Source organism: Artemia franciscana, chromosome 17 (assembly GCF_032884065.1).
Source record: "Artemia franciscana chromosome 17, ASM3288406v1, whole genome shotgun sequence".
In the NCBI taxonomy this organism is placed as follows: Eukaryota; Metazoa; Arthropoda; class Branchiopoda; order Anostraca; family Artemiidae; genus Artemia; species Artemia franciscana.
Genome location: NC_088879.1, coordinates 39,168,695 through 39,193,392, shown reverse-complemented (window position 1 = coordinate 39,193,392; position 24,698 = coordinate 39,168,695). Strand labels below are relative to the sequence as shown.

General features: G+C 34.3%; 1 protein-coding gene across 3 annotated transcripts in view; it reads left to right on the top strand.

Annotated features, from left to right (window-relative positions):
• The window catches only part of LOC136038225 (potassium/sodium hyperpolarization-activated cyclic nucleotide-gated channel 3-like), a 292,504-nt gene that overhangs the window by 146,832 nt on the left and 120,974 nt on the right, over positions 1-24,698 (top strand). For 2 of the 3 annotated variants that reach the window (XM_065721317.1, XM_065721318.1), the window contains exon 6: positions 21,994-22,104. The exons of the other annotated variant lie outside the window; for it this stretch is intronic. In XM_065721317.1, the coding sequence (XP_065577389.1) occupies positions 21,994-22,104 (111 nt within the window). The remainder of the gene's footprint in view (positions 1-21,993; positions 22,105-24,698) is intronic. 3 annotated transcript variants of the gene reach the window in all.

The window sequence follows — 24,698 nt, the reverse complement described above, 5'->3', positions numbered from 1 at the left end:
TTAAAATTCCCCAGTCCCCAGCAAGTAGCATAAGTCCCAACCTGATTTTAAATACGTCACTTAAAGATTCAACAGAGAAGTTACTGCACCAATGCTATTGTGGTGAAAAGTGGGTTTTAATTACGCTGGTTCCTTTTTTAAGTATATATCCAAGCCAGGTCACTTCATTTCTTGTTCAAAGTCGGGTTCAATAATGTTCCGGGTTAAGCATTACGAGTGACAAGTCTAAACTAACAAGATAAGACTTTTTCTTGAGAAACATCTCTCAACCCATCTTTTAAAATATGATTATTTTTCTTGGATTTTAGGCTAGTAAAGAGAACAAAAAAAAATTCAGTCATGAGAAGATTTACAAAAAATTTTATGTTTCAATGCGCATCTATGTTATCCATAAATAAATTTAATAGGGAGTTGGGGAATTCCGACTCGTGTCCCTCTCCTATAGAATCTTGATGTCTCTCTATTTTTCCTACAATCTTTTAAATTTTATTTTTATTAAATTTTCTCCTTCAGAATTATAAAATAAGAAAGAAAAAAAAGCATAAATCGATTGGCCAAGCAAAACCTATAATACAGGTTTCTAATCTTCAGCCATGATGGTTTATATTTATTTTAATTTTGCTATCTTACACGATCTACCCAATGCGAGTTTAAACATTTAAATATGATCTTTATTTTTGTGACAAAACTGTGTTTGTTTCCTTAAAAATTTGTTCGCTTTTATCTGATATACCATTTAGTTATATTTGTATTAATACACTTAACCAGTAATTTCTGTTTAATACCAATTATTGCATATTTGAAAAGAGTAGATAAAAAAAAAACACTGATTAAAATTTTTGCCGGATAAAACATGGTTTAGTTGTATCAGTTAGGACAAAAAAAAAACGAAAAAAAAAAGGAAGCCCGGTGCAAACGCACTACAACATTACACAATACAACAACACATCACAACACAACAACAATACAACAAACTATAAAACAATATTAACTACAGTAAAAATAAACTAAGCTAGGAAACAGATGGGTATTTAAGTGCTAATTTTGGTGTAAATCAAATACCATCTTTAAATATGCACTTAGCCGGCTATCGTAATGGCTGCAATTTGAAAGTAGTACAACTTACTTATATTTTCAAAACTAAGAAGGGGGGATGAAGATCTTGAGGGTCTTTTCGTCAAGGACTATCTTATGGGGCTTACAATAATACACTTTAATGAAAGTAAGTTTAATGAAAATGTAAGTTTAATGAAAATTTAATGAAAGTAACTTTAATGAAAGTCTTTAATGAAAGTAAGGAAAGAAATGATGGGGCTGCCCCTTCCTAGCCTTCCCCCTTCACGCTAAAGTCTTATAGTACTTCAAAAATATTTGTTATTCAAATCCAACGGCCTTTGTATTTGAGGAGCTGTTCTTAAAGAATAGAGACAAAAATTCAACTTTAGTTAAAGAGTGGAGGGATAAAGTATCGCTCTTTACTCTTATTGAAAAAAACTTGTTTTTTACTTAATTTTTGTCCAGTTTTAATAGAGATTAAATCAGTAATCATCTGATTATTTACTAACTCCGAAAAAATGGGAAATTTTATATTTTGTCGATTCTTTTGTATCCATTTGTTTCATACATATTTAGTTTCACTGCAAAATTTCGATAAAGATGATTCCCCTTTTTGGGTGAGCTCAATTCATTTTTTTTAATTTTGGAAATCTTTTAGGCACAAACAGCAATAATGAGCAACTTTAAAATTAGAATATTTTGCATGTTTAGAATCAGACTCGATGATATATTTTGATGTTGCATATACTGAATCGTAACCTTGTTTTTTAGGGTGTCCATTTCTATTGACAAGGGTCGCTCCTCACTTAAAGCTTGTTACTACAAACTGTTTGATCCGAGGCTTTTTTAAATGTGTAGGAGGCTACTGGTCCCTTAATCAATTACCATCTTTTCCATTCGAGATCAGTATTCGCATTAAAATTCTTCAGAAATAATTATCATCCCTGAATAAAATGCATCACGGAGATATTTACTAGGACGGAGAGGGGTCTGAATTAAAAAATTAATTATAGGGTCATAATTTCCATTGTTTTGAAGGCAGGCTTCTTTAATACCCCCTTCCCCTTGAAATCTCCAGTAGAGTTCATAATACTCCTCCCCACCCGAGCTTATAATGCTCCATAAATCTCCACTGCCGAGTTGGGAGCGTAAAGTCCAGTGCCGTATTTTTTACCTTTTTTGTCTTTTCTCCACTTTTCAACTGCTTTGTGTGAAAGTATATAAACGCAATCAAGTGTGGGATGTTTTACAGAAAAAGGATATTTTCAGTAAGATAGCTTTATCACCCTACAGTACACATATTACAAGTGTGGTCTAATAGTGTTCTCAGGAATCAAGTGGATTAGAGGCTATTTCTGTAAAAAAAAACCTCCTCATATTTTTTTGAAGGCTCACAGAGAGTTAGGATAGTTAGAAAAGATGTCTGGTCTAAAGATCACCTTAGGCACCCATATTACAGCTGTGGTCTCGAAATGATCTCGTTAATCAAGTGGGATTAGAGATTAGTTTGTACCCCCCCCCCCAAAAAAAAACCCTCCTATATTTATCTGTACCGTCACGAAAAATTAAAAAATTAGAAAGGACTTTCAAGCACCCTCCCCTTGCCTACACAAAGATCCGCCGGTTCTCCATCATAATGGCTGATACGCAATTATGCCCCTTGGTAAAATAGATTTATCTTGGTCTCAAATCAATAAAAGCTAGTTAAATGGAACTTTCGAATAATTTTCTATGTAAACTGTTTTTTTTTTATGGACTACGTGTATCTATAGTGACGAATGCCCCACGTTCGGCATTTCTGCCTCTGAAGCTGTAAATCCCAATATACAGTTTTCAATAATTCCATATTGATCGCTCATTTCAGAATTTTCCCTCAATAGCTTTTTGGCACCCTTTGGGTCAAACTTGCTGGTTCGAGTCCCTAAATGGCATAAGACACCGAAGGCCTGTGGCGCAAAATTTCTTTGCTACTCCAAATGGGCAATAAAACTGTCAAGTTCAGTACGAACAAGCCATTTTCCGATTTTCTAGGACCATTTCCTCAATACTATCACCCATGGGAAAAATAGCACGTAACTGTGATCTTTCTTCTGGAAAAAATGCAAAATGTTGTTAATTCTTAGATAGGAGCTTAAAACCTCTGTAAGAGGTTCTCTGATATTCTGAACTTAATAGTTTAATTTTCCATGTCGATAACTTAACCTTTTAGGAGCGGTTTTTCCCTTTTTCTGAAAATTGAGGAGATTTTCTCTGGCTCGTAGCCTTCGACCGGGCATATTTAACCTAATATATTTCTCATTTCTGGATCAGCATAAAAAGCCAATTCTTTAGATATTGCTATTTTTATCAAAATTGAGTTTCTTAGAGCTTTTGGTTAATATTAGGCAAAGTGGCTCCTTGCTTACAGTTCGTTACCATGAACTGTTCCCTGTCTGTATTGCTATCCTAAGTTCTTTTTTCGGAGTTGTGCTTACTATTAGCACGGCTCACTACTTACTTATTGTTTGTTATCAACAACTGTTAAGTGAATCTATTAATTTTTTCTTTTAAATAGGTTTTTTATATATTTTTGCCCGAGCTAGAGAGTGGGGACTCATTGTTTCAAGGTCGTCTTTGTAGATCTAAGATTATACAAATTCTCTCACAGCCCCTCCACTAGAATGCATCTAGGTTTTTTATATAATTTTACCCGTAGCAAGAGAGGGGATGAAGGGCTATAGGGCTTATTGTTCCAAGGTCGTCTTTATAGATCTAAGATTATACAACGTTTTTCTCAGCCGTTCCACTAAAATCCATCTATGAATTTTGAATTTGAAATGGGATCATTTTCATCATTTTGGATCCACTGGTATTGAATGGGTTAAGTCGCCTCTGAATAATCAGTTTGTGACGTTTCAAATGTTTTACGGTTGAAAGGAATTGTCTACACCTATAGGAATTTTATACCTGTAACATTGAACGTATATGAATTAACAGTTCGTACAAAAAATGCGGCTTCACCCCACCATAATAAGAGAAAGGTTGAGATGGCTAGCGGATGACGGATGGCTTAATATCTTTCTTTTTGGCCATTCATCTAGGGCCAAACGAATAGCAAGTCGTCCCTGAATGATATGGGAAGATTTCACAAGGACATATTTAAAGAAAATTGTATTATTTTGAGAAGGGGCAAAGAATAAAGCTTTGAATAATTAAGAGTGGAAGAGGAGTGTTTGCAGCTGCGTTTGCCCCTGGGGCCTTGGTGCTGCAATGAGTTGCCAATAGTAGCAGTATTAGTAGCAGCAATGGTTGTGTTGATAGTGCTAGTAGTGATAGCCCTAGTTTCAGTCATTCTAATTAAAATAGCTGTCTTGAATTTCGATCTAACGGTTTGGTTTGCTGTGGGGGTGTTGGAATGTTTAAGGGTTGGAAACTGCCCTCCAATCGATGTTAAGACCTTTAAGAGAAGTGGTCGTAAAATGTCATCAAACAACTCATTCCCGAAGTTATTAAAGCACCTGTTCTATAGGGTAAGGCCAGGAGAATAAAGATATTAATAAAGGGAAAAGAGATCCACCTTCACCAGATCATGAACTGTCTTTTAAAAATTAGTCGTATTCAAGCTGGATTGTGAGAATATACAACTCACGGAAAGCTACATTTGCTGCTTAATTCTCCGGAACCCCATTCTTTTAAAATAAGTGTTGGAAAGGGCCAGATCTTTCCACTCATGGAAGAAAACTATGAGAATATTGTTGCGTATAGGTTATAATATCTAATGGATTTTTCTCTTGGATGCATAGCTCAAGATTCCGCTTTATCTCTTTTGTGTCGCAGATCCGCTCTGGTCAAAAGAAACATTAGTTCACTCCTGGGAACCATTCCAAAAAAATCTTCCCTATCTCCTCGACAATTGATGACTTGACGCTCTCAGATACTGGGGAAACGAGGCTTTTCAATATGATATCAGTAAACACAAGTCATTATGTGTTAGGGAATATCCATACGGATCATAAGCATAAATAATGTTTTCCAACAAACTTATATTAATCACACACTGAGTAATAGCCTAAACCTGGAGAGGGGGAGGAGATTTGCCTAAATAGAAATCTCGCACCCTTTCAACAAGCCTTCAGTGGAAAACATTTACACATTTTTGTCAACTGTTTAGTCCAAAACATTCCAACTCCTGAAAATGCACAAAGCAAGATTTAGTTTTTCCCACCCAAGAGGAAGACCTCCCAAGCATTGGTTGGAAAACTTTGCCAACCATTATCCCGAATCACCTAACGTGGCTGAATTCTAGCTAATTAAATAAGTGATCTAGAATTTTCATAGCATTACACATCTTACTGTTCAGTGGCTAATCGTTCAGTGTAAATATTTTCTGTAAGCACAAACACTCCTGTAAAATACTACTCCAGAAGAGTACGGCATTATTTTTTTGAATCAAGCCATCCCAATTTTGAACAACTTTTCTCAATCTTGTGTCAACGATAACATAACATCAAAAACTGTGAAAATTGACTCTTTTCGTCTACTATAGAAAGGTTTGTGGACATTGCAATCCTAGAAAATTAATTACCAGGCCAAACTTTTACCGCCCTTTTTTTTGATTATGTGTTTAAATAATATGTTACCCATTTCCTGACGTCTGCCTAATTTTAAATTTTTAAAATGACTTCTAAAATAAAGAAATTACTCTTTCTGGAAAAAAAAAGTAAAATAGAAGCAAAAGGTTGAGGATTTTAAAAGGTGGGGATCACCTGAACAGACTGACTAGACTAGTTCGAGGTTTTGGACCAGGATCTGTATTAAGCACCATCCTGTTTAATACCCTGACATCCAGAATAACAAAAACGTTGCTGGAGGTTTCAGCATCAATCTATGTGACCTCAGCCTGCTTCTGTATGCTGACAACCTGCTGGTGTTCTGCAACCTTTCTTCTCTACAAGAAAATATTCGCCGCCTGATAACTGGTAACAAAAGTATCGGTCTAAGGGTCAACGCACTAAAGATGGAGTTTGTAGAATTTTGTTCCTCGGCAAGCAGGCAGCAAAGCAGTGGGCCTACATATATGACAGTTAAAAAATGAAAATTTTACTTGAAAATACCATACTCGTTCAAGCTACAGGAAGCTTGTCTCTCTGAAATTTAACTTTAACAGGAGGATTCCTGCGATGCTTTACGCAGTGGTTGTTCTTTCTCACCATCTTTATGCATATCTGCTATGGGACTGGCTCACGCAAACTGACAAACCAAAACTCCTGTCTGTATTCTGCAAATATCTCAAAGTTTTCACTTTAATACCCGCTCTATGAGAGAAACACATTCGTATACCTGAAAATATCGTAGACCCAACTGTCGTTGTGCCATCTACTGAAACAAGTGAAGAAAAAATGGCGTTGGAAACATTGTTCGAGTTTTTGCCTCTACATCTGATCTACGAGTGTGAATGAAGAAGTTACTACTTAATTTTGTTCTTTGATGTTGAGTGCTCTTGTTTTTCCTTTTTTTTTCTTTCTTGCTATTCCTTTCGTATCAATTCAATTTGCTATTCTTTTTTTCGTATGAGCGGGCAAAACTAAAATTATTATTAGGCTCTTTCCCGAAGCCCAACTCAAAATTGAAATGACGATTTTTGTTGAACGGTCTAACAATATATAAATTAATCTACCTATTGTAGATTCAAATATATAGATTTATCCATCTTTTACTCTAAAACGTGCATCCAACAATGCACAAAAACGCTTCAGAAAAGTTTTAAGGGATTATTCTTATTTTATTTGTCTTAATGCAATTTAGCGCTCCTTAAAAAGCAATGGAGACGATCAAGATTTGTTTTTTTCAGCCCTTTTCTTGGAACCATTTAAATTGTTGTCCAACTTACTTATTGATTAATTTTAATCACGAGTGGAACTCCACCACTTTGTCTCATTCACGGTTTTTCTTTAGTTTAGACAAATAAAATCAAAATCCCACCGTTGTGTTGAAAAAAAATGGAAGCAATTTTAAACCTGTTGTGTTTCGATCCAGAACAAGGAAGAAAGGCTATATGATTTCGGCAATAAGAAGTTCGTAACATTTTAGTAGCTGTAAGTTTGTCAAAAATACCGACATATATGAGGTACCAGCTAAAGACAAAATAAGCTTGAAGAACCTTGATTTGTGTAAATTAACTTAGCCTCAAGTCCATAAAGATCCTTATCAATGCTTTTGACAGACTCCACCAACAGTCAGATCGATGAAAGCCATCAAAATGTGATCAAATACCCAGCATTAAAGAGGCAAACTTGAGTCAATTTATTTGACTCAAGTTATAAAAAACTCAAAAGTTTATTTGACTCAAAGTTATTTGAGTCAATAACTCAGCTTTTTTGAGGCAATGATACAGCTGAATAGAAAGGTCGCGAATGATAGTAAATTTTTACCTATGATTGGGTATCGACATATATATTGGTATGGGTATTGAGTATATATGGGTATCGACAAATTGTTACAGTGCCTATTTGAAGTACCACTTTCGACCATTTGGTGCTGCAGATTTTGCCATTAGGTCCATTTGAATCTAGTATGGCCAACTGTTATTGAACATAAAACCATAAGATTCTCACGAACTGTAAATTAACAAAAACACATCGATAACAGCCTAACCTATAACAAAAAGACCTGTTTTATTCTCGACGACAGGGCACCCAACAGTAAATCGTATCTCCAACCCGTACAAGATAACCATTTATTGTTGACTACTTATATTACTATTATATTTCAACTAAAATTCGGCCTGTTCTACTAGGACTGGTGCTCCTTCATATGTGCAAGCTTTTTATCAGTATGCCCTAAGAAAACTCCATAAGCAAATTAGATGACGTGGTAGTAAACACAAATGCGCAATGTGGTTCAATTTTGTAAACTTTTTAGCACAAATAAATATTTAATTCTTATTACTTTACCTTTTGGGTTTTGGGGAGGGATTGGTGTTAGTATACCAACAGATGTTTCCCCAATCTGTTTCTCTTTGTGTCTTTAGCTTCTGTTTTCCTTCTGCAGCAGTTTTAATATAGAATTTATAACTCTTAACATTTTTACATGGAGCTTCTTTCATATCCTCTGAGTTAACTTTTTGATTTTCTTTAGTTTTAAAATTAATAATAGGCATTCTTGATTTTAGATATTTTTAAATTTGTTGGACACCAAAATTAGCAGGCAGCCACCCTTGCTTTAAGCTGAAAGAGGCCTGATCCTGGCACTAGAGAACCGACCCTAGTTTTGCTAGAGCAATGATTATTAAATTATAAAAAAAAAAGAAACAAAGCGTGTCCATGAGAATTAGAGAGCAAATTTAAAATAAAAAATCCTAAATTAGGTTTTTGTCTCTTTTGGGATGGGGAGTGTAAGAGGAACTGACAACTGACACTTGTTTCTTCGCCATAAATTAAATATTGTATTTGTCATCAAAACATTTGAAATAGTATGTCCCTAGAAGCATTTTTGCTTAAAAAAAGAAAATCGTTCCATAAAGACTGTCAAACACTGTCAAACTACTTTTCCAGCTTTCTTAATTAAATTAACGTTATTTTGTGTTTGCTGACAGCTATCTGTGTTGTCCAAAATCTAATTTTCATTTGAATGTTTTTTTTATACGAAAATTCAAGCCAGTAGGAAGAACGAGAAGTTTTTCTGTCAAAATAGGTATTACAAATAGGCCCTCTTTCTCTCTGTGCTTAAACACTGTGCAAAGAACCATGGGCTTGAAGGGGTGGTAGCCCACTGATTCTGGAAAAAAAAATATGTCCTTAGTCTTAACGCTGCTATTCTCTGTCATATATAGAACCTTTTTCTTTCTATTTAAAAGATCTTATTCTTGTACATCTTTGACATAAGTAAGACCTTCTGGTAAAAATCAACCTGCTCTAATTACACACTGCATAATTGCGCTACCTTAGAATTAGATAGGCTATACCAATGTGGAAGCATTACGTAGCCTCTGAAACAACCTTTAGAAAGGAAGTAGTTTACGGTGCATTCAACTTTCTTGTCTAAAAATGTAGTATATTTAACTCCAGAAAAGATTATTAATGTGTCTAGTCCAAAATCCGTCACTAATAACAATAATAAAACCTTTAGAAAAGCCTTTATCAATTGCAAACTAAAGAAGGATTTTCTCCATGGATAAATTTCGCAGCCACTTTAGTCTAGAAAGGAAATGATTATGCAGTATATTCAAGTACCAACTGCATAAGCACCAGGGGTGATGATTTGCCGATATTGAGAAATTTCGCAAACACTTAAATAGCCTTAGGAAAGAAATGATTATGCAGCGTTTGCAACTTCTTTATCAAACAGTTCGTGGTAACAAACTGTAGTAAGGAGCGACCCGGCTCAATAGCAACTGAACCTTTAAAAAACGGAATTTTGACACCAATAGTTACACCAAAAGAATTATATTTTTATGCTGATTTTAAATATATAAGTTTCATCAAGTTTAGTCTCATCCATCAAAAGTTACGAACCAGAGAAAATTTGCCATGTTTTAGAAAATAGGGGAAACACCCTCTAAAACCCTACAGTAAGAGTTTCAAGCTCCTGTCTAAAAGTGTGTATTTTTGCCAGAAAACAGATCACGGATGCGTGTTTATTTATTTTATTTTTTTCCCAGGAGTGATTGTATCGACCGAGTGGTCCTAGAATGTCGCGAGAGGGCTCATTCTGACGGAGATTAAAAGTTCTAGTGCCCTTTTTAAGTGACTAAAAAATTGGAGGGCACCTAGGCCCCCCCAACGCTCAATTTTTCGTAAAGTCACCGGGTCAAAATTTTGAGATAACCATTTTGTCCCGCATAGTTGAAAAACCTAACAACAATGTCTTTGGGGATTATTTAATCCCCAGCAGTCCCCGGGGGAGGGGCTGCAAGTTGCAAACTTTAACCATAGTTTACATATAGTAATGGTTTTTGGGAAGTGTACAGTCGTTTTCAGGGGGATTTTTTCACGTTGGGGGAAGGGGTTAGGGAGGGGGTTACGTTGGAGGATCTTCTCATGGAGGATTTAATCTTGAGGGAAGAGAATTTCCGTGAAGGGGGTGCAGGATTTTCTGATATTATCTAAAAAACAATGAGAAAAATAAATAAATAAAAGTTTTTCAACTGGAAGTAAGGAACAGTATAAAAACTTAAAACGGAAAGAAATTATTATGTATATAAGGGGGTTCGTCTCCTCCTCAATACCTTGCTCTTTACGCTAAAGTATTTTCAGTGATTTCAGCTATTTGTTTTACGGTATTTGTGATTCGGGGGTCATTTTTATAGAATGAGGACAAAATTCAAGCTTTAGTATAAAGAGCCAGGTATTAATGAGGGCGCAAACCTCCTGATATATTAAATAAAAAATATAAATATGGAAGTTCGTTACGCAAGGTAATTCGTAAGTTACGTTTATTTATTAATAATAAGAAAATTCGTAAAAAAAATAATAAATTCTAGTTGCTTTTCTAAGTAACCAAAAATTGGAGGGCAACTTGGCCTCCTTCCCCACCCTTTTTCTTATCAAAATCGTCCGATCAAAACTATGAGAAAGCCATCTAGTCAAAGAAAATTAATATGCAAATTTCGTTTTAATAATTCATATGCGGTGAGCCAAAATAAAAACATGCATTAATTCAAAAACGTTTAGGAATAAAATAAAAAAAAAAAAGTTTTTTGGCTGCAAGCAAGGAGCGACATTAAAACTAAAAAGGAACAGAAACTCTTCTGTGTATGAAAGGGGTTGTTGCCTTCTCAACGCCTTGCTCTTTAGGCTAAAGTTTTTTATTGTTTTAAAAAGCAGGGTTGTGAGAAAGAGTCAAACTTTAGCGTAAAGAGCGAGGCGTTGAGAAGGGGATAACCCCTTTCATATACGGAAGAATTTCTGTTCGTTTTAAGTTTCAATGTCACTCCTTACTTGCAGTTGAAAAAAAACTTCTTTTTTTCTAATTTATTGCAATAAAGCTAAACATTTGACTATTTAAAGCTTTACTTATACGCAAGAGAGTATCCATAAAGTATGAGTTTATGTAATACTAGTATAAATGGAAATTGGCGTATATTCAAATATCATTTTATGGGGCAAACTCTTGCTTAAAGCGAAAAACGATAAAGAGTAGAACTAAGGCTTATTTGGTGGTATACAAAAAATGTCCTATGGGTAACAATTTCAAGTTCTTATTTATAATTTTCCCAAATAAATAAATAAATACACTTCCGCCATAGACAAAAAAAAACCTATAAGGGTTTGTAGTTGCGATAAAGTCAAAGTAACTGCTTACCCAATAGTTTAACTATTTAATTAAAACCATTAAGGACACAGGCACATAACTACAACCTCTATTAACACCTTTACAAACCTGTTACGAACATATAACTATATTTTTTATGCTACAAAAAATGTAGCAAAATAAATGAATAAAAAATAACATTAGATAAATAAAGTATAGATAAAAATAGTAATAACAAATCGAAGCTCAATCACTCCTAAACACTCAACTTGCCTCACCCTGCCCTCTCAGTCCCACTTTACATCCTCTGCTCCCTTTCAACCTCTACTATCCATAATAGTATTCAACAAATATTCCCAAAAAGATAACCTTTTAATTCCTTTGTAATATGAGGTACGTGTTCGGCTGTCCTAATGCTCACTATTAACTTATTTGATTCAATTGGACCAAGTGTTTCAACTAAAATGAAATCTGAAAATCATGACAGAAATCTAAAATATATTATCCTCATCCCTGTTTCTAAAAACATTACTATCAATTCGGTAAACATTCTCAAAAACATCGGAGGCCAAAACCACTCATACACTGAAGTACAACAACTGGAGCTTGGTAATCTCTTATCTGACCAGCATTAAAGAGCTTCAGGAACGTAAAACAATCACGGATATCATGCAGACTCTAAATACACCTGCAGATTGTTTGAGCTGTTATATTCCGTAGAACTTTTACTCTTCTATAGTTCCATAAGAAATTGCTGCTCCGTAGGAAGCACCCATAGGAGAGGTAAGGATAAACCAACAAAAATATATAGTTGGGAAGCATCCTAGATGGGTGAAAATGATGCACACGTCAAAGTATGCTACATCAACGGCTGACTATGTGTGATATATGCAGGCCAGGTGGTGACCAACATAAAAATAAAGGTAGAGGGGATGTTGAGCTTTTTAATCTGGTTTTCTATAAATTGGCCAGGCCAGACACATCCAGTGAAGCACCAACTCTGAAGGATCACTTTCTGCGGAAACCCAACGATTTTATCGGATTCAATACCATTTGAAATTCAACTGTGACTCAAGGTTTGCGAATATCTATTAACATAGACAAAGGTGTTTCACCTCTGGCTACCCCACTATCAACTGATTCTAAAAGACGATGAAAAGCATTCATTTTCAGGGCCCTTTGCAAATTACGACTTTGGTCTCACTCAAAACACTATTAGCCTATAGGAAACTATAGAGACATATATGAGCTACTTTTTCTAATATTTGTAAAATGGTTTCCAATTCTCAATTTCTATATCAAAGATGCCCTTATATAGTAATTTCACTTTCGAAACTTCTATATGACAAAGAAACTGCCTTTGTCATAAGCTATAAGCTAAGTTACTAAATCCAATAAATTTGTACGAATCACACAATAGAACCCCTTAAGCTTTTGATAAAAGAAAGAGTTTGCCCATGTATAAATTTTGCATATGTAGACTTATTTACTTACTTGTACTTGTTCTACGTTCAGGCCACATCCAGGTTCATGGCGGTGAAGAGCAGACAAAAAACTTCTTTTTTCCAAAGATTTCGCTCGAGGTTGGTAAGCTCCATGATATCAAGTCAGTGACGATTCCAACGTCACCCTAATTTTTGGAGCCCCAATAGGCTCAAGGTTGGACTTGACTGTGGTGAGTCTAGTTTTCTTCTATCCTCCTGATTTCTTCTCAGACGCCTCAACATTTTGGTAACATCAGACACAATTGGGAGATACGTGAATCTTCGCCAGAATTTGTCCTTCTAAGCTCTGTCTGACTGGCGAATGCCTTGTATATATCGTAGGCAATTGTGAAGGAATATGCTCAAGTTCGAACCTTCCGCTAATTTCGGAGACAAAGTTTCACATCCGTAGAGAAGAACAGAGAACAGCATGATACCGTAGACTCAGTACTTTGTGCGTATTGAGATTTTTCTGCGCTTCCAAAGGGAGCTCTTCGGCTGCAGAAAGGTGTTCTATGATTCGCATATGTTACTCCGAATCTACTTTGAGGATTTCCCAATTGTGTTCATCAGTGAGCCCAAGTATTTGAACGATTGAAGGTTCTCGATTTGACTATCAATTTTAAGTCACAGGGGTGCCATCCATCCAAGCCGTCAGGAAGGTTTTCGTCTTTGGTAGACTTATTTGGAGGCCAGCCGAAAGTGATCTGTTTGCTACTTTGTTGATCATAGCTTGGGCATCTGCAACAGAATCAGCAAGTATAGTCACATCATCGGCAGAGTCAATATGTAAATTTTGTAGCTCAAACGTCATCTTAAGGAAGAAAATAATTATTGATTTTGATATGGTCTGTCTCTAATATGTGGAAACATTGAAATTTCGTAACCTCCTCTGAAAGGAAATAATCAGGCATTTTGATTGTATCAAAGCATTCACCTTTGGTGAAACTTTTTCTGACTTTCAAAGTCAGAAAAAAAATTGTAGAAACGTGGGAAATTCGCAGCTTCTTCATCAGCCTTTAGGAAGAACATGAGTACGTATTTTGGTTTTACCCAAATTTTAGCCTTTAGTGAAATTTTTACTAACTGTCGCAAAAGTTAAGGAGATGGTGTAAATCTATGCAGTTTGGGGAAATATGGAAATTTTATAACCTCTTCAAAGGAACTAACTACGTATTTTGATTCTACCAAAATTTTTGTCTTTAGCTATACTTTTCCTATCTGAAGAAAAAAAATTATTAGGGGGTTGATCCCTCTCCATTGTGTGAAACTATGTAAATTTACAATATCTCGATCAGTCTTAAAAAGGAAATAACCAGGCGTTATGATTGCGCATTTTATTTGTATTTTTTCAAATATAAATTTTCTAAATCTAAACTGTATGAAGTTTTCTAAAAAAAAAAAAAACCTAGAGCAGAGGATAAATACCTCTCTACTTCACTGAAATTCAGAAATTTTACAATCTCTTGATCTCTTGATGATTAAAAAAGAAATAGCTCTGCAGTAGGACTTTACTGATATAATTTCCTTCGAAGGAACTTTTACTAACTGAAAAGTTGAGGTGTATTTACACCTCCCTCCACTTTGCGGGAATATAAAAGTTTTAAACCTTTAAGTTCGTTTTCGAAAGGGAATAAATACATACTTTGGTTCTGCTGAAATGTTGCCTGTGGTGAAAATTAGACTAAAATTTTCTATTTGTGGAAATACGAAATTTTGGAGCCCCCTATTCTGTCTGTAGAAAGAAAACAACAAGGTATTTTGAATCTGCCTAATGTTCACTATTATAAGAAGTTCTCCTAACTTTCAGAAAGGTTGAGGAAAGGTTGCATCCCTTTTCACTTTATTAAAACTTGACAATTAGCCTTTAGAAAGGAAATAATCATGCATTTCCATTTTTTTGAAATTTCGCCTTTTGGCAAAAACTGTACTAGCTGTCAAAATAGTTGCGTAGATAGTACATTCCTCGCAGTTTGTAAAAGCTTTTTAATTTCTGAATCTCTTAATTAGCCTTCAGAAAAGAAATAATTATAAACACCTTTGAAAGTCTCTATAGCATTCCATACAGGTACATTAAAGTGATGAGAGTTATGTACAAAAATAATATTTTTGTGGTTAATTTAGGCGGTGAGATTAGTAGTTGGATTGGTGTGGAATTAAGACTGAAGTAGAATTTTGTCCTATTTTCGTTTTTATAAACTGTTTTGATATACTTTGTGCTAAGAAGCCTGACAAAGGTATGGGAGAACATTGTATCAAATTGGAAGGTAAAACCCTCCTAGACTTAGACTATACATTTGGTTTGAGTGTCAGTGCTTCAGATAAAGATATTAGCGAAGTGAATAATATTCGAATATCGATAATTCAAGGTGCAATCGATTTGAAAATTTGTGCTTCAAATAGTTAGTTGTTCAGACTACAAAAAAAGGAGGTAAAAGAACTAATGTTACGTAACAGAAAATCAATCAAGTGGATGGCTTCACCTCCGTGGGTAGCATTACTGGTGAATAGAGTGGATACCGTAAAGAGGTAGAGTACAGTAGCCAGGACGGAGGGTACTCTTTTGCAGTTGGAAAAAATTTCTGAACACTAGGAAGATTACGAAGTCTGCGTACGAAGATAAGAATAATGGGACCCACATTTGTGAAATCGGCTAAATATTACTCGGCTAAATATGAAATCGGCTAAACATCGGCTAAGTTTGAGGAAGAATTGTTAAATAAATTTCGTAGAAAGTGTCTATGAATAGTTTTAAATACTCGTATGAGTGACTTTATATCGCACAGTAAACTGTACAAAAAACTTGGTTCAATCCTACTTTCTAAGGCTATTATGAAAGAAAAGCTAAGATAGCTAGGCCATGTTTTACGGACAAACAATGTCAGATTATCAAAGGTCGTGCTTTTTGGCCCTTCGATTGGGGCCAAATTGAAGCAAATCATCCCCAAATAGGATGGAAAGAGGCCATTAAAAAAGGACATATAGGAAATTGAAACTCATGAGAGGGGATAAAGAGTGAAATTATAGGTAGGTTGGAGTGGAGGAGGAGCATACACAGCTGTTTTGGCTTGAGTTGGCTTAGCGCTGCAGTAAGATGTCAAGTTGTGGTATCGATTTTCACAATTTTACGTTTTAGATAAAACTATTATTACTGTAAGGTGTGATGGGACACGCCTTCGCAATTTGAGGGAATGATATGAACTTTTTTTTTATCTATAAGTAAATCCTACATATCAACCTGTATATAATACAAATTATTTAATTCTGTGATTTTTTCGTTTTGTTCTGCTTAGCCAGTGTGGTCTGAGAATTATTTAATTAGCTACATACTAGTTTGTTCTTTGGGTGGAAAAGAAGATTTGCTAATTCTGAAATGATCTGACTTCTTAATCATTATTTAAAAGGAGAAGTAGCAACAATTTTAGTATTCTGAAATATTTGTCTTTAGTTAGACTTCACTAACTGTAAGAAATTGAAAAGGTGAAACATCCCTTTACACAAATTTGACAAAAGGAATTTTTTACAACTCTTATTCAGTCTATTGAAAGGAAATACTAACGCAATTTCATCTACCAAAATTATTCGTCCGAAACTAAACTTCAAAACATTTAATAAAGACCGAATTTGATATATGTGGATTTTTGTGTGATCTATGTGATTTATGTCCACGTGAGAATTTTTCTCGTGGGGATTTTGCAAGATCTTAATGAGCCTTTAACAATGAAAATAATACGCGTTTTGATTTTAGTGATAGATCATTTTTTGATAAAACATTAACCTACTGTCAGAGAAGCTAAAGAGATAGTACCCTCCTCTCCACTCTGAAAAAATGATAAAAAGCTTTATGCGAAAGCCCACTTTTTGCCATTTCACTTATGTTCTTGATCAAACAGTTCGTGGTAACGAACTGTAGTAAGGAGCGACCCGGCTCAATAGTAACCAAAACTCTAAAAAATGAAATTTTGATACCAATACCTACATCAAAAGAATCGCATTTTAATGCTGATTTTAAATATATAAGTTTCATCAAGTTTAGTCTTACCCATCAAAAGTTACGAGCCTGAGAAAATTTGCGTTATTTTAGAAAATAGGGGGAAACGCCCCCTAGAAGTCATAGAATCTTAACGAAAATCACACCATCAGATTCAGCGTATCAGAGAACCCTACTGTAGAAGTTTCAAGCTCCTATCTACAAAAATGTGGAATTTTGTATTTTTTTGCCAGAAGGCAGATCACGGATGCGTGTTTATTTGTTTTTTTGTTTTTTTTTTTCTTTTTCCCAGGGGTGATCGTATCGACCCATTTGTCCTAGAATGTTGCAAGAGGGCTCATTCTAACGGAAATGAAAAGTTCTAGTGCCCTTTTTAAGTGACCAAAAAAATTGGAGGGCACCTAGGCCCCCTCCCACGCTAATTATTTTACCAAAGTCAACGGATCAAAATTCTGAGATAGACATTTTATTCATCGTAATCGAAAAACCTTATAACTATGTCTTTAGGGACGAGTTACTCCCCCACAGTCCCCATGGGAGGGGCAACAAGTTACAAACTTTGACCCATGCTTACATATAGTAATGGTTATTGGGAAGTGTACAGGCGTTTTCAGGAGGATTTTTTTGGTTGGGGGAGGGGTTGAGAAGAGGGGGATATGCTGGGGGAACTTTCCATCGATAATTTGTCATGGGGGATGAAAATCTCCATGAAGGGAGCGCAGGATTTACTAGCATTATTTAAAAACAAAATGAAAAAATAAATATGAAAAAGTACTTTCAGCTGGAAGTAGGGAACAGCATTAAAACTTAAAACAAACAGAAATTATTACCCATTTGAGGGGCTCACCTCCTCCTAATACCTCGCTCTTTACGTTAAAGTATATTTAGTAATTTCAACTATTTATTCTACGGTTTTTGTGATTCTGGGGTCATTCTTAATGAATTGGGACAAAATTTAAGCTTTAGTGTAAAGAGCGAGGATCTGACAAGGGGGCGAACTTATATATGTAATAAAAATATGAGAATACAAAAGTTCTTTACGTAAGCTAATTTATAAGTTACGTAAATCTCTTACTAATAAAAATATTCGTAAAAAATTAAAAGTTCTAGTTGCCTTTTTAATTAACCAAAAAATCGGAGGGCAACTAGGCTTCCTCCCCCGCTCTTTTTTCTCAAAATCATTCGATCAAATTTATGAGAAAGCCATTTAGCCCAAAAAAAAAAAAAATGCAAATTTCGTTTTAATTATTCCTCTGCGGAGAGCCAAAATCAAAACATGCATTGATTCAAAAACGTTCAGAAATTAAATAAAAAAAAAACAAGTTTTTTTAGCTGAAAGTAAGGAGCGACATTAAAACTTAAAACGAACAGAAATTACTTCGTATATGAAAGGGGCTGCTTCCTTATCAACGCCCCACTCTTTACGCTAAAGTTTTTTACTGTTTTAAAAAGAAGAATTGATAGACAGAGTCAAACTTTAGCGTAAAGAGCGGGGCGTTGATGAGGAAGCAGCCTCTTTCATATACGAAGTAATTTCTGTTCGTTTTAAGTTTTAATGTCGCTCCTTACTTTCAGTTAAAAAAACTTGTTTTTTTTATTTAATTTCGTTTAAAGAGTTACACGAAACATAACATATGAGAGATTTAAAATTTCTGTTTATTGTAAACATATTCAGAAGTTTGTAAGGTCCCAACCATGCCTAATCTTACACGCTTCGCCTAAATTTTGAATATCAGGTGATTACGTTATGAAACGGTTGATTTATTTATACCCGTAACTTTTTTGTTCAGTGCTTTTTAGTTCTTTGTTGAGCGGTCAATTTAAAACTTCATTTGCCATGTAAATCATCTGGACTTCAACAATAAGGAACTTTACAATTTAAGGAACACAACTCAAGGACTGCAACTTAAGGAATTTTCTATTCTTTAACGCTATTAATTAATAGAGTATATAAATGCAGCCTTGGACCCTCCTGAAAATTTACCACCCCCTCCCTAAAGAAAAAGAAGAACGTTATTATATTTATTAATTTTTATTAAAAATGATGTTGCCAATAATCATGCTGTTGATTTATCATTATGATAAATCAACAATGTTTATCATAGTCGACAGTTATAATAAACATTATGATAAGTCATCATATGTTTATCGCTATTAGTAAATAAACCGTTTTATTTTCTGTTGGAGGGGGAGGATAGACCCATGGATTTTTTTTAGTGGAGTGAAATTATAGACACCTCATATTTAACGCTGTTTTAAAAGAATTCCCTTTGAAATATGTTCGATTAATTTTTATTAGGGGACATGGAGCCTTGATCCCAAGAACCTCATCTACGGTCTTTAGATGAATGTTTCCCATCACCTCTTCGTGTGAAATTTGTGGTCCCATCACTTCTAATTTCCCTATGGCTTATAACTTTAGTATACAAATATAATTCCGATTTTCTGAATTTTCTAGGGCGAGCTTGTGTTAATAACCAAGATGAAAGCGTGATGATTGATTGTGTGCACATATCCACTTTTCTTACTACTGCACAAAGTATGCATGCTCAATTGTTGGAAAGTAGAAATGCCAAACAGAATGCTTTTTGGTGTTAGTAGATGTTGTCCCTAACATTTATATGCTCTATTATAAGTAAAAATTAAGTATGTAAGATTCGCTTTTTTGAACTACATTGGCCTTCACAAAGGGCTCCAATCTCTAAATTATTTAGTAAAATTCAAGATAATTTGCTTCCAATATTCTATTCTCTAACACACCATCCCTAAAAACACCATCCAAAACTATACATTACGAGTAAATAAAAAGACATTGGCCTTCATAAGAGGGCTCCAGTCCCAAATTTTGTTTGTAAGTTTTCAGTTGAAATAAACTTTAAATATATAAGTCACTACTAAATTCTTTCTAAAAATTTGATATGCTATATAATTTTAAAGTTGTGATTATTTGGTTTTTAATGATATAGGAATTAACAAAGGGCTCTAAGCCCTAACATTTTTCATGAAATTCTAGGCAACATTCCTTCCAAAACCTCCACTCGCTATTAAAATTCCAGTCAAAATTCACCTGAAAATTAAAATTCTATATCATAGGCATATAAAAGTTAAATACTTAAAATCTGTAGTTTGCTACTAAGATTGGCCTTCATAAGGCGTCTTCACTCCCTAAAATTATAGTAACATTCCAGTCAAAATTGCTTTGAAATCCAATAGATTTGCTAGGTCAAATTATTAGGTTATTTGTAACCCTCCTTCTCAAAATTCTGTGACCTACTCCCTAGATTTAGAAAAATATTTTTGCTGGTATTTAGAATAAAAATGGCCTTTTTTGTAGTTATACCGAGAAAGCAAAAATATATTCTCCCCCCTTATATTTCGAAAAATACGTCACCCCCCCCTCCCCAAATTTATAAGTTATCGACATACGTTGAAAACAAAATTATATGTCAAAGATAATTGGCCGTACATAGAAACAAAAAAAATAGCAAGCATATCATAAGTATTTTGTGCAACAAGTTTCAGTATTTGACTTTGAATATATTTTCTCTAGCTAAATAATAATTAAATATAATCTTGAATCCTAATTATTAGATACCTGAAATAAAATTATTATCAGCAATTTTTATCTATGTTTTAACTAAACAAAAACAATAAAAATGTTAAAAAGTATAAAAATTAAATATGGGTTTTAAAAAACGATACAGTCAAACGCTTCAATTTGCCATTATATCCATGTTTTGCCTGTTTTTAAAAGCAATATTTAATCTAAATTAGTTGCAATTGTAAAATAAAGCTTGTCAACTGGTATTTAAATTAAGATTAAACCATAGGCTGTAATTACTTGATAAAACTATGCTTAAGCCTGTCATTGATAAGCAAATACTTAAATTTAAGTGCAAATCAGAAACTGGAATAGGTTAGTACCAGCACCTTCGAGACTTCTGTAAGATTAAAACAACAAGTAAATTAAAAAAGGGGATGCGACACAAAAATATCTAAGAAAGCTATCTCTCTGAAATATCAAATAGTAACTTTCGAGAAAAAATGTTCAGTCTATAATTGAAAAATTTGTTTGGTGAACAATCACCCCTTTTGCACTGAAAGGGGCGCAAAAAAAAATCAATATTTTAATGGAAAGGAAACAATTATTTGAAATAATACCAAGGTCATAACTACCCTCATAATAACGTTAAACAGATTTGATGATCTATTCCTTGATCTTGTAACAATAAAAGTCAAACGAAGTAAAAAAAAAAAATAAAAAAATAGAAAACAAGAAGTTAAATGCATAATTATAATAGGGTAATTAACAATGCTGAGTTTCTCCCCTTTTGCTAAGTTAAATGAACGAACTGAAACGAACTTCGCCAATTGATTCTATTTAAAATTCCGATCCAGAATAAGTGTTTAAATTACAAAGGACGACAAAATAGAAACCCAATTTTTCTAAATAGCCATTTTCTATAAGAAAACAGGTTCAAAGCCGTATCCATTAGGGGATTGGACCCCCTCCCAAATGTTTTTTTCGGCTCTTAAAAATATTAAAGAATGTATATAAACAAATTTTTGAAGTTCCCGAACAAAAATCCTCGATACGGCCCTGATTAGGTTGTTTAAAATGTACAAAATTTCTTGGGTAATACCAAATTTCTGTCAATGTCGCATTTTCAAGCGGTAAAATTAATAAGCGAAACTAATCATTTATATTTTTATTCATATTTTTTATTTATATTATAGCTGTTTATATTTATATTTCGTGCGTGGGAATTCCAGCACTAACAATCTGTTGATTCGCACAACTACCCTTTCAAAGAAAAGATACACTTTCTTGTGATATTAGTCCCATATATATTAGATTATTTTGTACTAATTTTGAACCCACATTTCTTTTAATTGTATGCCCACTGCTATAAAAACTAAATAGTTGCAAATCGTCTTTTTCCTCAAAAATTGAACTCTTAATTTCTCCTAATTTGTCAAGATCTGTGTGATTGCACATGTTTCTGCTTACCAGTTCAAATATTTAATTTATTCAAATGTTCCATATTCCAGTTAAATTTATTTTCAATTGACCTTGGTGCTTAAAGACAATATACAATTTTGACAATTTAGCTCTCAATAGCAAGAATAGTAAAAATTCAAAAAAAAAAGTTTGGCATTTCTCTGTATGCATTCCATTTTTCTTTTCTACTAACTTTCTTAATGTTCAGCATCTGCCTTATCTTTCTCTAGATCTTGCAAAACATCCGAAAAAAGCAGACCGAGAGACGAGGTCGGTTGGGCTCTGAAGGCCAATGCAAAACTTCTAATCTACCTTTCAACAAAAACGGCCTTATTATTAAGGTAACCATCCTATGCATGGTTAATTTGTCCGTCCTCTCAAAATAATACTGCTTATGCACTTGGTAAAAGCTTTAGCTCGAATGATGAACGAAGCATGAAGTAGTTGAAATGCGATCTCTATTTGAAAAAAAACTTGAACTCTTTAGTTCCCAAGGTTTTACACTGAACTAAATCGACAAATAAATGAAACAGAAGAAGTCTTTTAAGACAAGAGGTCTGTGATTAAGACCTCGAACTACATGATTGAATGGGAAGATCTTTTAGAATCTTCTGCGATAAAATGATGTCGTATCTCAAAGTTTGAGCCCAAACAAATTCTTTGCTCTTGTAGACTCGTATAATGCTTTTGTGGAAGAGCTTGGTGCGAATGCTGAACGAGGCATGAAGTAGTTGAAGTTCGTTCTCTCTTTTCAAAGTTCGAACTTCATCTCTAAAATTCATAATTCCTTGTAATTTGTAGATGGTAAAATCAATAAAATTGAATTTTATTCGCTAATTAAGACATTATGACCTTGAATTGAAATATTCAAGCTGAAAATCCCTTAGGATTTGTCCTAGTAAAGATGTCTTGTGAGTCAGAGTTTTGAATTACGCAAGTGGCACCCTCTTGAAACAGTAAAACAGACATTCTTGCGGAGCATCTGGATCTTGATGAACCTTTAGCTCGAATCTTGAACGAAACATGGAATAGTTGAAATTTAGTCCTTTTGCTCGAAATATATCTTTGATCTTACTAATCCTAAGAATTTTATCCTAAAAGTAAGCCTGTTAATGCGTAAACTGGAAGATTGCACCCTAAATAAAATTATGAATTAAAAGCTTCAAGCAGAAGATCTATTGAATTTCGATGTAAAATATATATTTTCAGTAAAGTTTTCGGTCCAAATCAACTTCATATTCTTGTGAAAATACAATGTGTACTTCTAGGTAAGACTTGGTGAAGGTTTAATTCAAATCAGAAAAAAAATTCGAATTTTTTTTTTAATACTAATTTTTTTTTCCTTTTTTAAAATTAACCCGGTTTAAATAAACTAGAAGGTTGTACCGTACTTAGAATTATGTTTTAAATGCTTCAAGAGAAGGTCTTCTGATATGAAATAGAATCTGTCAAGTGAGCAAAAGGGTTGGCTCAAAAAGGCTTCGCATTCTTGCGAAAGGGTGATATCTCTTTTGTGGATGACTTGGTGCAGCTTTGCAGGAATTGTGAACGAAGCACGAAGTAGCTGAACTTCAGTCTCTTCGCTTAAAGTGTAGATTTTTTTATCTTTAATTCGGAATTTTACGCACACAAAAACAAAAAACATTTAAATAAAACTAGATGCTTAGCTCTTAATTTGGATTATGAATAATTGTTACAAGTCTACAAGAATTTAGCTCGGGAAAATGTCGGGCATGCATCATTTTTGTCCAAAATAAACGTCATTTACTTGAAAAAAAAATGTACTCGTGAAACAATGGGTTAAGCATTTGCTTTAATCTTGAAGGGAGTATTACGAGGGTGGTATGAAAAATTTCCGACCTAACATAGATAGCCTACAAGAATGTTTATCTTAGAGTTTATCTTTGTTTTTTATATAGTCTCCTTGTGACTTTATACACTTCTCCCAGCTATGCTCGCATCTCTTTAATCTTTCAAAATAGTATTCGGCGTTCTTTTCTGTAAAATAATTGTTCACGAAGGTGATTGCCTCATCATCTGACAAAAATCTTTGTCCTCCGAGCGCTTTTTCAGTTGAGGGTTCAAAATTCTTTGAATTAAAATGGAATAGTCGTAGGCATCAAGTCATGGCTAATTGTAGAAAAAGCCAAGACAGATAGTCCAATTGAGTGAGAAGCAAACCTGGCATTAATCCCCCATTATTAGGATTCTATAAAAATGATGATAGTTCACTTATATAAATATGTCTACCTATTATCCGTCTCTGCATTTTTTTTTTTAGGGAAGTGGAACCAAGATATATAGTCATAGAACTAAGACGGTGACAGAACCTATAGTTTTCCAAATGTTTGGTTGATTTTGGCACGGGTAAACGTTGGGAGTACACGTGCCTCTCTTATTGGACCAATATTTGTTTGTTATCTTTTAGCAACTTACGCCTGCGTAGAGTCTCAGGCAGGTTGACCAAGGATTTAAATTTGACATAGAACCATTAGATTGCCTGAAATGAGAGGTAAACAAGGAGCAGTTGCCTATGGTCTTAGGCAGGTTGAACCAAGAATTTAGAATTGACACAGGATCGTTAATTTGCCTAGAATGAGAGGCAAACAAGCATCTAAAGTCAAAATAGGGTCATTCTGCAATGAGTGTCAGGCAAGGCAATTGATTCGATTCATAAAATTAGACATTTGCACTAATAAAAAAGTTAATTTAATGTTAGCTGAACCGCAAGTGGACTGAAACTGCAAGGGGAATAAGAGTCCAAAGCCTACAAGGGCCTCCTGTCTGCCTCGAATGTTATGCAAGTGAATCCAGTTATAAGCTAAGACAGTGGGGCTAACAAAAAATGAACTGTCTGTGCTTGTGTCTTGGGTTTGACTGTCTAGGCTTTTTCACAAGCTCAGGTAGTTTTACCTACAAAAATTTGCTTAATTAA